Source organism: Alligator sinensis, unplaced genomic scaffold (assembly GCF_000455745.1).
Source record: "Alligator sinensis unplaced genomic scaffold, ASM45574v1 scaffold421_1, whole genome shotgun sequence".
NCBI lineage: Eukaryota > Metazoa > Chordata > Crocodylia > Alligatoridae > Alligator > Alligator sinensis.
Genome location: NW_005841871.1, coordinates 4,241,156 through 4,255,624, shown reverse-complemented (window position 1 = coordinate 4,255,624; position 14,469 = coordinate 4,241,156). Strand labels below are relative to the sequence as shown.

Genomic DNA, 14,469 nt, shown 5'->3' with positions numbered 1-14,469 from the left:
TGAATAGTAAAGAAGCCAGAGGCTGGGCTGGTCTGCATGTAAGGTAGGCAGTCAGTGAAGATGTAAATTGAGGAGTCAGTGGGTAACAGACAGGCTGGGGGTGTGGGGGGCAAGAGGAAGGGGAGAGAAAAGGGGGATGAATATAGCAGTTAAATAGTGGAGAAGTACCTGGGGAGTCAGATGTCAGACAGGTTATAATGTGTCATAAATCCAATGTCTATATTTAGTCCATGATTTTTTGTATCCAGGAGACTAATGAAGTGGAGTTCATAGATTCATCTCTGAGAAGTGTTTTGTAAATTCTCTTTGAGGATTAGAACTGAGATATTGGAGAGAGAGTGGTTTCCTTGTGAGAAATGTGCCCCCACAGACATATCACCCCTTCCTCGAACCCATACAGAAAATCCTCAAACAATTGCAACCCATACTAGAAAGAGACCGTATTCTTAAAGAGATCCCCCCCAGCCACCCATCCTAGCCTTCAAACAAGCACCGAACCTCGCTAACCTCATCACCAGAAGCAAACTTCCTAAGGCCCAGAACACACCAAATGGATCCAGACCATGCCATGACAAGAAATGTAAAGCCTGCCGACATATCTCCACCCCCCCCCACTATTACTACACCCCACAACAGAGCCATCAGCATCCCTGTATCTTACAGCTGCACCTCCAGAAATGTAATACATCTCATCTAATGCACCAAATTCCCTGATGGAAAATACGTAGGAGAGATCAAGCAACAGCTGCGCACCAGAAGGAATGCACACCAGAAATCTATCAAAGACAGAAATACCCAATTACCGGTGGGGGCACATTTCTCACAAGAAGACCACTCTCTCTCCAATCTCTCAGTTCTAATCCTAAAAGGGAACTTATAAAACACTTCTCAGGGACGAGCCTATGAATTTCACTTCATCAACCTCCAGGATACAAAAAATCATGGACTAAATATAGACATTAGATTTATGACACATTATAACCTGCATGCCATCGGACTCCCCAGGTACCTCTCCACTATGCAACTGCTACATTCATCCTCCTTTCTATCCCCACCCCCCAGCCTGTCCATCACCCACTGACTCAATTTACATCTTCACTGACTGCCTATCTTGCATGCAGACCAGCCTCTAGCTTCTTTACTATTCATTCCATCCAGGAAGAGCACACACCAACTGCAGAGACTTCCCCTGCCTAATGAAGGGTTTTTAAACCTGAAACTTGCTAAATTTTTTTCCTCCAACTATTTATGTTGGTCTAATAAAAGATATCAGATTCACCCAAAGAACCTTGTCTGCCTTTGTCTTTAGACCAACACAGCTACAACCTACACCCCTTAGTATTATAAAATATTTGCCTGCTAACTTGTTGCAATCATGGCTTTAAAAGACCAGCTGAAAGGAGGAATGAGTATACCTATTAAAATCTGTGGCCACTCTACCAAGGTGGCCAACACAGATACTATCTGTCCATGAGGAGCTAATGCAAGCCCCTCACATAAACCACAAAACAAGTATTAGCAGGTAATCAGTTTAGTCATTACTGTTCTGGATCACCATCAAACCAAGGTCTCTGAGCCAAACTCTCTCTTGTTAAATTAATTGAATTTCCCATCCATGGAAGTCTAGATGTAGAACCATTGTAATCAGAACATAATCTTCTAATATTACACAAATAGGATTTTGTGAACTTCAAGAAGGTGTTATTAAGGAGAGAGAATGGAGTCCACCTTTCATGCATTGGATAGGAATGTAATTATTTTTTGGTAGTGGGAACAGAGATTCATATCCTGGATAGATTTATTCAGTCTTTGGAAAGTAAGTAAATTCTATGTGTTGTGTAATGTGCAATTATTTCAGATAAGATCCAATAGAAACAAGTTTTGTCTTCTCTGGGTGCATCTACACGTGTGCTTTAATGCATAGTAGCCTATTTTACGGCACATTAGAGCATTACGTTAAAAGCCATGCTAATACCCTAAAGTTAGGCTACTGCATATTAGGCATCACTGAAAAAAGCGTACGCTGTTGCTACTGCACATTAGGGCAATCTAATGTGCATTTATTTAGTACCTAACATTAGAGGTACTACATTTAGTGTGCAGTAGCAAAAGGGCATTAATGAACATGTAGACACACCCTCTGTGTGGGTAGTAAAGATACCAGGTTGCTGTGGTTTTTTGTCTGTACTGCTAGGAAGACCCAGTCACAAACAGGACCTCTGCCTGCCCCTGCTCCAGATGTTGATATATTGTTTAGTATTCTCTGAAACATCTGAAGTCTGGAACCAGTTCAGTTTCAGTGAAGTATGATGTCCCATCATATCTGTGATCTTCCAAACTGAACATGATACTATGAGTGACCCTTATTGTGTTGTTATGGCCTGTTAAGTTTTCCTATAATAGGGTAAATGTGTATATATTCATGGCTACTAGACTGATTAATCACTCCTTAAGTGTAGGTCTGGCCATGCATTTAATCAATTAATGGCATAATAAAAAAGGAACAAGCCACAAGGTTATAATACAAAATATATAATTGTACATATTTTGTGTAATAACTGTGCAGTTCGTTCTTATCGTACCTTTAATTGAACATGTGGCTGGCACCCAGCCTCTGGAGCACACAGGAGCCTTTCAAGACTCCTGCATGCTCCAGAGGCTGGGAGTCCTCTCAGGTGATCAGGGCTCCCAGCTAAGGGAGCACACCATGCCCACCCCAGGTAGGAGCCCTGTCAGCTGATTGGTCATCATGGTGCACTCCCCCAGCTGGAACTCAGGCCAGCTGAGAGGGCTTCCAGTTGCAGGAGCTCATCCTGTGCTCAGCCAGCTGGGAGCCAAGCTTGGTTTAGTGGGATCTTATGCAGGATCCCCCAGTTGTGTCTCCATCCATGCACATGTGGTACGGCAGGATTGTTGGGATCTGCATCAGATCCCATCACACCTTTACTTTAACATTACATCCATCAGCAGCCCTAGAAATAGGAAGCTGGTTTTTGCTATTCATACAAGGAGAATCTCTTAAAAAAATAATCAAGGTTTTAAAAAAAATAATAAAGCACTTAGTAATGGCATCCTACGCAGCAACATTCAGGCATTCTACATTTTAGAAATTTGTATTCCTTCACTCCTACCCTGCCTGGCACCTGGCACTGCCTGTGTCATATGGCGCAGGCCTGGCCCAGCACTGTGCGATACCATGTACCTTCATGCAGCTTCCATGCCCGCAGGACCTGGCCTGGTGTGACAGGCAGTCCCCGTGAGTGGCATGGGGCCCCAGGTGACAGCGTGAGTGGCCCAGAGCTGCTCAAAGGCACATGGCACCACGCCACACTGGGCCAGGCCTACATGATGTGGCACAGGCAGCACTGGGTGCCAGGCGGCCAGGGCCAAGCTGCACTGCCCTGTGCTGCACAGGAGACTGTGCCAGGAGGCCCCAAGCACCCAAGTAGCCGCTGCTGCTGCCAGTGAGATGTGGGCCGTGCAGGGGGCCTGGGGCTCTACAGGGGGCATATGGTCCCTGTGTGGGGAGGGCAGGTGCCCTCCCTCCCCCCGGAAGCTTACCTGGAACAGAGCCCAGGTCCAGGTTGCATCAGGGCAAAGGACAGGCATAAAGACTGTCTGGTCAGCTACCAAAGCATCTCCATGGTCCTGGACTGTGCCCTGCTCCACCTTTTTCCTGTTCAGGCTGCAGGCTGGAATGACCTGGCTTGGTTGGGGGGGGGGGGGGGGGGGGGGGGTGTCATACCTGGATATCCAGGTATCTAATTTTGAGCCCCTGCTGCAAATATGCAGCGCAGGGAAAGTTTTTTTGTTCCCAACATGCCTCTTGCCACATCTCAAACTACTTTGAGATGCAGCAAGAGGCACATGCGGGCTCATCTGGACACGCCCTTAGTGTCCTATCTGATATGAAGTGCGACCTTCATATGCAGAGAAACAATTTTCAACTCTAATTATTAACTTCTCTCCTACACCATATGTAATTCGATAATAGGCTAGTTATGTTAAGTTTGTAAAATAAAGTTGGAAGTTAGGAGACGCCCAAATTAAGATGTCCAAGCAAAATGAACAATGCCCCTCTAAGTATATTTTAATAACCAGTATCACTTCAAATCACGTCAGTGCCCTCGACTTCTCCTGTCACTCAGGTAAGACAACATGCATGGTTTTTTTCTGTTAGTTTTTACAGTTTCGGTGGCTTTGGTGCAGTCAAAAAGCATCCTTTATCTTCTAATGTCTTTTCATGTCAACTGGGGTTTTGGCTTTATCTTGTCTTGTATACTTCCCTTAGGCTTACCATGAATTGCTAGAGAAGCAGAGACAGACACGGTGGAATCTGGAAGAAGTGGACAACCGTGAAAGCACTGAGGCTGTTGTAGATCTCCATAAGGTGATGCTTACGTTTTCTTCCACTTAGTAGAAGTCTGAATCTGCTGATCCAGTTATACATCGTGAGTGGGTATCTAACAAGTTTCTTAAGATACGGTGTTAAGACCATTTTAAAGGGGAGAGATTGTAGTACCAAAATGTGAGAAAATTAGTCTTTCACCTTAGGAGAAGTGGGGTTCAAGTCCTGGAGGTCAGAAGCAAAAAAGTGATCTTGTTCTCCACCTGTTGTGTCACAGACATGGGATTCCAAGTGCAACAGAAAGAACTTAATGATTCATCTGCTAAACATTTATATAATGGTAAAAAAGGAGAACATTCCTTATTTAGACCTGCAAAATGTTCCTCCCTGAAGTGACTACACACCTTTATGAATCTACTACAAAGAGTTTACCTTCACAGTTTCCAAAGTAGAAAATCTAATATTAACTACATACTAACCTATAGTCTTACACGCTCTGAATTTCATTTTCACAGTCTATCAAATGAGAACTGCTCATGCCATGGTGGACCATCTTGCCACACCATCCTGACACTCTTACAAACCTTGCTAGCATTCTTGTAGCTTGCAGTTATTGAGTAGGTGGGGTAGGCGAGATGGCCACTGTCAGCATAGGGACCCCTGTAGTTTTCCCGGCAGCCTAGACAGCAGGTAGGCAGTGATGCCACATACAGGCAATAAAAGGAGGAAGACATCATGGACACCCATACGCGAGCAGCAAGGCTGCTCCGATGCACTGTAATTAAAATACTTCAGAGCAGACTCGATTAATTGAGTCTGCTGGAGCTTGGTAATTATCATGCTCCAGACTCCAGTGTCTCATGTATCAGCATCTCTGCCCTTAAAAATGGCGGCGGGGGCACTTTTAACTAAAAGCTCATTGAGCAAGCTTTAGTTAAGTGCCCCCGCCACCATTTTTAAGCATGCGGATGCTGATATACAAGATGCTCTGGGCACTTTAATTAGAGCAGCTTCTAGAGCCACTCTAATTAAAGTGTCTCCCCCCACCCTCCCTGCCCCAGAGCACATGTATAAATGCCCCATATGCCTCAGCCCTCCTTCTCAGAGAGAACTATGCCATTCTAGAATGATCCTCAGAAGAGAACTGCAAGGAAATAGTCAGGCTTCACAGTTAACTCGTAGAGATATAAGTGCTAGAGAGAGCTTATTCTACTAAATTGACTGTGTTGCTTCAGGGATATAAAATCATACCCTTACTAGAAGTATGTTTTGTAGTTCTTAGTCATGCCAAATTGGAAATTGTTGCAATTGGTAAAAAGTTTTGTGCTTTGTCACTTCTTTCCTTATTAAATGTTTTCTGTGTGTGTAATAGATGTTATCACTACCTGAAGGCTGAAATTGTAGCTAATTGTAGCAGAAGCAGTGACCTTTATTTGAGCTGAAAGTGATTATTTCTAGCCTGACAGGCTATTTGTCATGATTAATCATGACCATCTTGGTGTGTTGTGACTGTTTGTAATCCATATCAGATCAGCATCTGGATGTGGGTGTCTAAGTAAATGCTAGTTATCTGACTGCATTTATTCTGCTTTATTGGAAGACTTTATTGCCATATGCATTTTTCTCCAACAAGGTTGGATAAAGTTTTGAGGGGGGAACGGGGACAGAAAAAAAGGCCTGCCTGGTGTCACTGTACTTAAGGCATGATTGTGTATTAATGGGGTTTTTTTAGTGTTTGGGGAACACACTATTGATTTAGAAAAGGGTAAATTGGTTTGGAAAGTTACATTTTAACAGGAAGAAAATGTATATGATAGTACTATGCATTATAGGTGATCTCTGGACAGGAATTTTCAACTTTTTCCCCCATTTTGTTTGAAGTCTGTAGAAGCCAAACATTTGTCTCCTGCACGATCCCACTTTATTTACAGAAGTTGTATTGGTCTCTGTTATTGGAAACTGCATCATGGACATTAAGACCCAGTTAAAATCCTATTTCCTCTAGCCTTGTTATTGACCAAGCTCTGTTCCATTAAGTGTTTGGGTGAATTGAACTTTTCTAAAATTACTGGGCTGACAGAAACACTGTATGTGAGGTCCCAAAGAGCTTTGCTAGAACATTCAGTCCTAGCCTATTACATATTGCACCTGCCATTTCAATTCTGGGCTTTTCTGAGTAAAGACTAACCAGTCTTACAAAACTGCCACAAGTGATTTGGTGATATCTAATAAGAATTTAGATTCAAGAAACTAAACACGCGTTACAATAGCAGCTTTTCAAGGTGCATTGGCTGGGTACAAAAAAAAAACTTATTTGTACTCTCCAGAAAGCTTGTGCGCGCACACACACACCAATGGGCCTGATCTGATGCAAGTCAGTATAACTCTATTGAAGTAAAATAGAACTGCTCAGCAGCCGAGGAAGGGAAGAGTAGCTATTACAAGATGTATGTGTTGCCAGGGGCATAAAAAGGCAGAATTGCTACCAAAGGAAGGAATTATTCTCAGAAAATTACATTCCCTTTGCAGTTTCCTCGGTGTCTGTTTAAATCATGTGGTTCAGAGTGCTTTACCTTTCAATTTTAGTGTGCATGCCAAGGTCAGGACTGCATTCACTCACTCAGTTTTCTGAGGAGAAAACAGTATCACACAAAACCTACTCTCCTATTCTTGAAAACATGGTAGTGGTAACAGCATGGAGCTTACTTACCATGGGATATAAAACCTACCCAGGAACTTGGGTAACTATCCACCCAGTCAGCTCACATCGTTATCGGTGCCCAAACTAGCTAGATTAGGTACACAGGGTATAGTCACACCTTTGAAAGCAATGTGCACACAAACATATTGTGGTGCTAGGCCAGGGGTGGAAAATTATTTGGGCCAGAGGGCCATTTAAGGAGTTCGGTGAGCTGTCATGGGCCAGGTCAGCATCCCCCACCCCAACACAACAGCTCACCAAAGCTCTCCAAGTGGCACTGCTCCACTTAGCCAGGCGGATCGGATGGGACCACAGGCAGGCGGGGAACAGCATCCAAGAACAGGGTGGGTAGGAAGGGCTGGGGCTGGGACTGTGGGGTGGTAACATCACAGGGCTAGGGTCAGGGCCTAGGGCAAAGTCACAATCCACTCCCTGCATGTCCCTGTGATTGACATCGGTTCCATGGGCAGGGACATATGGTAAGAGGATCACAGCTCCACCCCAGGCCCCAGCTGTTACCACCCAGCAATCATAGGTTCTCCAAAAAGACTGGCAAACACCCATGCAGGCAGGGTACGTGTCCGGGCAGATGGGATGGGCTGCGGGTGTGCAGGGAGCGGCATCCAGGAGTGGGACAGGCAAAGGAGGCTGGGATTGCAGGCCAGTGACAGTGTGGGACTGAGGCCCAGAGCAGAGCCGTGATATACTCCCCGCACCCCCATCTGTAGAATTGGCATCTATCACGGGGGTATGCAGGCAACAGATTGTGGCTCTGCCCTGGGCCCTGGCTCTGCATTATTACCGCCCTGCGATCCTGCTCCATGATCTTGGCTCTGCCCACCCAGCCTGCTCCCAGGCACTACTTCCCACCCACCCCCAGCCCTACCCCATCTGCCTGGCTGCATGCCCTGCCCACGTGAATCCCACTCCCTGTGGTAGGTGTGGGGTGGAAGGGCCGGGGTGCCTAGGCAGTGTAGCTGGGTCCAGTGGTGGTGGTAACGCTGGCAGGGGCAGACAGAAGGAGCCACTGCCACCAGGAAGTGAGTTTGGCTGCCACACTATCTCAGCCCTGCTGTGCACCCGGTGCTAGTTGAACCAGCCACACACACCATAGCCTGGGTTGCTTCCTGTGCCTAGGCTAGGTAGGACTGAGAGACCCACCCTTGGTGGGGCAAATCTGGCCTGCAGGCCATATTTTTGCCCATTCTGTGCTAGATTTCTTAACTTTGAGACAGTCCTTGGCAATTTGAAGAAAAATTTGTACTTTTGGATACTGCCTGAAACCATATTTCTTTATAGAAACAAAGGCGATGCTGGAAACATGAACAAGCAAGATGAAAGTAAAGTCAGTGTCTGTTGTTCAGTTAATCTGCTACATTTTTTAATTACAAATATTTTACTAGAGAAGATCGAAGGAAAAGAATTTTCATGCTAGATTTGGAGCCAACAAACCCTCTTCTTTTATTTGAATCACACCAGAAAGCAAAGCTTAACTACATTCACAGAAGTTGAACAAGTATAATGCAATGGTCATAGAATCACAGAGTTGGAAGGGACCTCTAGCATCTCTTAATTAAGTTGTTAACAGTCCTCTTGAGATGCAAAGCCACTGTCAAAACTGGCTCTAATCAGATAGCACCACATCTCTACAAAGAACTCCACAGGAATTGCTATACTGAATTGGATAATGTCATCTGGTGCTGTTTCCTGCTTGAGACATACTCCCAACACCTGTCCCTTCTTTCAAGGAAAGATTTGGGCACACACCTACGTTGAATGTGCCAGGCTGCAGCCCTTCCACTGCTTCATCAGGAACCTCCTCCTGAAACCTCATCTATGTAGTAGGGATCCAGATTTAGACACATAATTCAGTCTGCAAACTCTAGAAATCTGTGCATCTAATCCTGGGTTTCTCCCCAGTCTGGGCTTTACTAGCCCTTAGCCCCTTTACTGCTACAGGGATCACTGCGCATTCTCAGAGAGGAAAGATCAGAGAAGCCAGGCTTACTTTCTTCCTTGGGTTCCACTTCTGTATTAAATAACAAAAAACTTGCTACTTCACTGCTCCTTAGGCTGCATACAGCACTCTTCTGTAAGATTTGCAAACTTCCATATACCGCCTACTCACACTGTGCCTGATGTGTGGGTGAGGGGTCAATCTTTTCTAACAGCTGTTTTGAAGTAATTGCTTGGTCATAAGCAGGAGGTAATTATTAGGTTCTTCATAAACCTATTCCAGGCTGCTGCTGTACATATTTTATCACAGATACCAACATCCTAGTAACATTGTGGTGGCTTGAAGGTCAGTGGTGAGTGAAACTCTAATCTCTTATAGCAAACTGGGAAAGGATTTGGCACTAGAAGTGTATGGGCAAACTAACCACAGGCATTAGTCATGGACTAGATTCTCCTCTTTTGCAATCTTGTGGCAATGCAGGTTCATTAGAGTTACACCTGATTCAAGAGAGTTACACCTGATTTGTGTCAGTGAGCAAATAATGGCATGTCAATAGGGCTCCCTCCAGATCCGAGGTCCAGCAAAATATGCCCTGCCTATTGACTTCCACTGGGAGCATCAGGAACCAGTAATTGGGCTAAGTAAATGTGGGCCCCACACCTGCACTTAAGTCTTCTCTGAGCCTCTCATGGCTACGTCCAAGATGTCCACACCACCTGATTGCTGATCATTGATGTGCCACAGTGACAATGAATGGGTGGAGCTTTTCTTAATAGCAGTGAACCCAGGATCAGGAAGGAAGCCCTATAGACATACCCAGAATGTCATGAAAGGGGAGCATGTGACTGAATGAACTGCCGGGGGATTGAAGAGCAGGTCAGTTCAGTTCATCAGTTGAATTCACTTGTCTATGGGGGATGTTTCTCCTATAACATTTACTTTGCTCTTCCATGTCTTCCTCCAGCTGTTTGTTTTGAGTTTTTCTCTTTTTTTCATCTTGTAAAGACTGGAAGCTAATCAGAGCTACATTGGTCTCTTTACTAATTATTTGTACAGTCCCAAACCCTTGATTTCAGTTGTTGGTAGTACTGTTCTACAATAAATAATTGTCAGGCCTTGAGATAAATACAGGAAAATGTCAGTCTGTCAGCTTAGTGTGGGTGTGTATGTGTTGAGTAGATTTTTTGTGTATACACAAGTAAATCCATAAAACTGATTTAAAAACATCAACTAAACCTTGTGATGGGTTAGTGAGTGATTATGGTCAGTTGGAGCATGGGGAATGGGATGCAGAACTTTTCTGCTGTCGTGATGGACTTCAAATGATGAGCTAAAAATGAGGTGCTAAATAGATGAGGATATGAGATAACTATTATATCCTCCATAAATAATTTGTAAAAAGTAAACTAAGCATTTAAGCCATGCATCCATTATTCAACTAAATTTAGGCATTAAATTTGAGATGACCCAAAATTAAAAATCACTAATGAATGTTTTGGCCTGGGATTGAGTTTGAAAGGACTAAGAGGAAGTTAGAGCTAAAAGATTAGGCATAGGAATTAGAACCAAAATACCTGGGTTTGGTCTAAGCCTGGTTTTGACATTGATTTGTTGCTTAAATTTAGTTACTTCTTGTTAATCAGAGGCTCAGCTTTCCTTATTTGTAAAACAGATTTTTATCTACCTCACCAGATGTTGAAGCTCTCCCTGAAGATATAATTCTTCAGTGTCTTAACAGTCAATTGCATGTGAAACATTTCTGTAACACTGCTGTTAGTACTGTTGCCAATGCCATGTGTACACTTTTCCTCCACTTATCAGTTCTCCAGCTCCTAGAAAATTCACCATTCTGTAGTTGCAGATTACCTCCAAATCTTGACAGAAGGCAACTCAGCTGACATTTTTAGCTCAAAGTACTATTCTTCTTCATCCAGAATATGACACGGCTTCCAGATCTGATATAGTCACTTGCTTCTCTCTGGCTAGATGCCCTGGGCTTTTTTTTAAACCAACCTGAAAATTCTTACTAACATTTTCCTTCCCTATCCTGTCTCATGCAGTTCTATGAGCCAAGATGCTGAATGGCCACATTTGATGCATATTTCCTAATCTCAAGCTTGTCCATTGCATATATTCAGGAGATATTTTTCTACCCCTGGTGAAACAGCCAATGTTATACAGCAGGGATTCTCAACCTTTTTTAAGTGCACCCCTGGCGGCCGGACACAGAGCGGGGATTGCGGGGTGGTACCTGTGCAGCCCACAGAGGGGCACCGCTGCCCTCACCCTCCCCACCCCCGGCCCTGGGAGGCGGTGGCATGGGGTGGTGGGTGGCAGTACTCTGTCCCCTCCCCCCCGCGCATCCCCACTGGGGCCTTCCCAAGTACCCCTGGGGGTATGCATACTCCCGGTTGACAACCCCTGTTATACAGCAATCTTTAATAAGACAAATAATAGGAAAAAAGTACATATTAAATGGAGCTATGGGTAGAAAAAAGCAGTCTTTCTTAGGTATTGGACCACCTTACTTGCTAAAATTATAAGCACTTGAGATTTTACCATTTTTTGCTGTGTTATTTCTATAGCTCCATAGGAGAGTGAACTATATTCAGTTTAGATTAGTGCATCATGAATAGATTTGTTAAGGTTTCACTTGTAGTATATTTATATATCTGTACTCAAGAGTTTATGGCAAAAAGTAGGGGTGCGCTGATAAAGTTTTTTGGGCTCATACCAGTGGCCGATTTTTAACAAGCCATAATTGGCTGATACCAATCTGATTGCTGATATGCAGCCAGGCAGCTTGGAGAGCAGAGTCTGGCTGGTAATTCTATTGGGGGAAGGGGTGTAGGAAGGGGCAGATGGAGGTTCCCATGGTAAGGGAGGAGAGGGACTGGGGCTGGGGCAGGCACTGCCCAGTTGAGGTGGAGCATGGACGAAGCTAAGCAGCTAGTCTGGGGGTGCAGGGGGGGGCGGTTTCCATTGCTGCGTACACCCCTGGGGAGGCATGGGGGCATGTGCAGCGGCAGGAGCTGCCCCTCCCCCATACCCTCCAAATGAGCTGTCCCATGCTGAGCCCTGGCAGGGCAGCATCTGCCCCAGCCCCACTCATCATGGGGGCCTCAATCTACCCCCCACATGCCCCTTTCCTCTCCCTGCTCCTTCCCCCCAACAGGCTTACCAGCCAGGCGCTGCTCTCCAAGCTGCGACTGCGTACGTGCACATGGCATTTATCAGCGACATTATCAGCTACATCAGCCATAAAAAGCCAATTACCAATAATGTCTCTTTTCCTTTTATCGGTGCCGATACGATATGCACCAATGTATCAGTGCACCTCTACTAAAAAAAGTCTCGTGTAAATTAGGGTGTGAATTTAAACAAAAACAGGGTTTGGTGTTTCCAATGATGGGAGGGGGAACATTGTTTTGTTTGATTGATTGATTCAGTTATGTTGCTTAGGAAAGGATATAGGATAAACAGGAGATAAAAAGTGTGGAAGCCAACATTCTCTTATACCAGAATATGCAAGTCCATGTATGGACTGATATTTGTGTATAACTCCATACATGGCGAAGTGAGAGAAACCTAACTGCAGGCGTTTACTATAGGCCACTGAACCAAGGGGAGGAGCTAGATCTGGAGTTCTCTCGAGAACTGACAGAGGCCATGAGTACAAGGGACTTTGTTGTCATGGGAGACTTCAGTTACCTGGACATAGATTGAGAGGAACACCTGGCTAGATCAGAGAGTTTCATAGTAGTTTCATAGTAGCTAGGGTCAGGAGGGACCTGAACAGGTCATCTAGCCTGACCCCCTGTCAGGAGGGACCTGAACAGATCATCTAGCCCCCCCCCCTGCCACAGGCAGGAATGAATGCTGGGTTCACAAGACCCCAGACAGGTGATCATCCAACCTTCTCTTGAATTTGCCCAAGGTAGGGGCGAGGACCACTTCCCTGGGAAGTTGATTCCAGATTTTGGCCACCCTAACTGTAAAAAACTGCCTTCTGATCTCTAACTTAAACCTATTCTCCATCAGCTTATTACCATTGTTCCTTGTCACCCCAGGTGGTGCTGGGGAGAAAAGGGCTCTACCTATTTGCTGTTGATCTTCCCTGATGAGTTTGATCATTTGCTCAGTTTCCTGACAGTGATTGAGGAGTGCAAGGACCAACCAGAGGTGACGCTCTCCTAGACTTGGTCTTGGCCAAAGGAGATGATCTGGTGCGTGGCTTGAACATGGAGGATAACCTGGGTGGCAGCGACAGTGAAATTATCAGGTTCACCATCCGCCACAAGGTCAACAAATAGACCAACAGGATTGTCCTGGACTTCAAAAATGCTGACTTCAACAGGCTCAGAGCATTAGTAGGGGAGGTGATGCGGGACCAGGAAGGGAAGGTGAATGGGGTGCACAAAGAATGGTCGTTGCTCAAGGATATGATCTTCAAAGCACAAAAGCAAACTGTTCTGGAAAGAGGAAAGGTAGCAGAAGAGCTGGCCAGCCCTCCTGGCTTAATAGAGACATTTTGATCCTCTTAAAAAAGAAAAAAGAGGTATACACACAGTGGAAGCTAGGGACGGTCCTCAAGGAGGACTATACATTAGTGGCCAGCACTTGTAGAGAAATGATCAGGAAAGCCAAGGCAGTGACTGAGTTTAGGTTAGCCACGGGAGTCAAGGACAATAAGAAGTCCTACTTTAAGTATTTAGGCAGTAGAAGGAAAACAAATGGAAGTGTGGGACCCCTACTTAACAGCTCGGGACAGCTGGTAACTGACATTCAAGACAAAACTGAACTCCTGAATGCCCACTTGCATCCATAGTTCACTAGACCAAGGGGAAAGACAAGTGAGATGAGGTTCATAGGGGGCATGCTGGGAATAGCAGCCTCCCCACTGTGGATGCTGAGCAGGTGCAATACCAAAGCTAGACATTTATAAGTCAGCAGGACTGGATGGACTTCATCCGAGATGCTGTTACCAGATTTACCCATCACCGTGGGGTGTGCTCATTTATTAGGGATACGTTTCTCGGGTTTTGGTAATTCTATCAATGTACTGCTTGTGTTACTTGTGTTTCTATACGGAGCTGTATATCTCCCTTCTGCAAGTCCTCACCCCCAATGGAGCTATCTTGCAGGACTCAGTTTCAATGCAGCTGGGTTCCTCTAGTCACCAAATCAGTCATACGCACAAACACACACAGATTAACGTGACATGCCTGACCCAGCTGAGTTGATCAGCATGGACAGGCTGACACCGTCACATGCCAGGAATCAGTTCATCAGAGCAACAATAAACTGCAGTCAGACACAAGCACACAGGTCAACAGAATACTTCTGAATCCAGCTGGGTGTCCAGCTGACACCCATATGGGCCAGCATTCAGTTCATTAGGGCACATCTGAGCCAAACTGGGTCAATCAGCCTGTACAAGCTGATCCCCTTATGTGTTTCAAA

General features: G+C 45.1%; 1 protein-coding gene across 5 annotated transcripts in view; it reads left to right on the top strand.

Moving 5' to 3' along the window:
* Positions 1-14,469, top strand: part of EVC (EvC ciliary complex subunit 1) — a 115,430-nt gene that overhangs the window by 43,150 nt on the left and 57,811 nt on the right. For all 5 annotated transcript variants that reach the window (XM_006017027.2, XM_025195390.1, XM_025195376.1 and 2 more), the window contains one exon: positions 4,292-4,390. In XM_006017027.2, the coding sequence (XP_006017089.1) occupies positions 4,292-4,390 (99 nt within the window). The remainder of the gene's footprint in view (positions 1-4,291; positions 4,391-14,469) is intronic.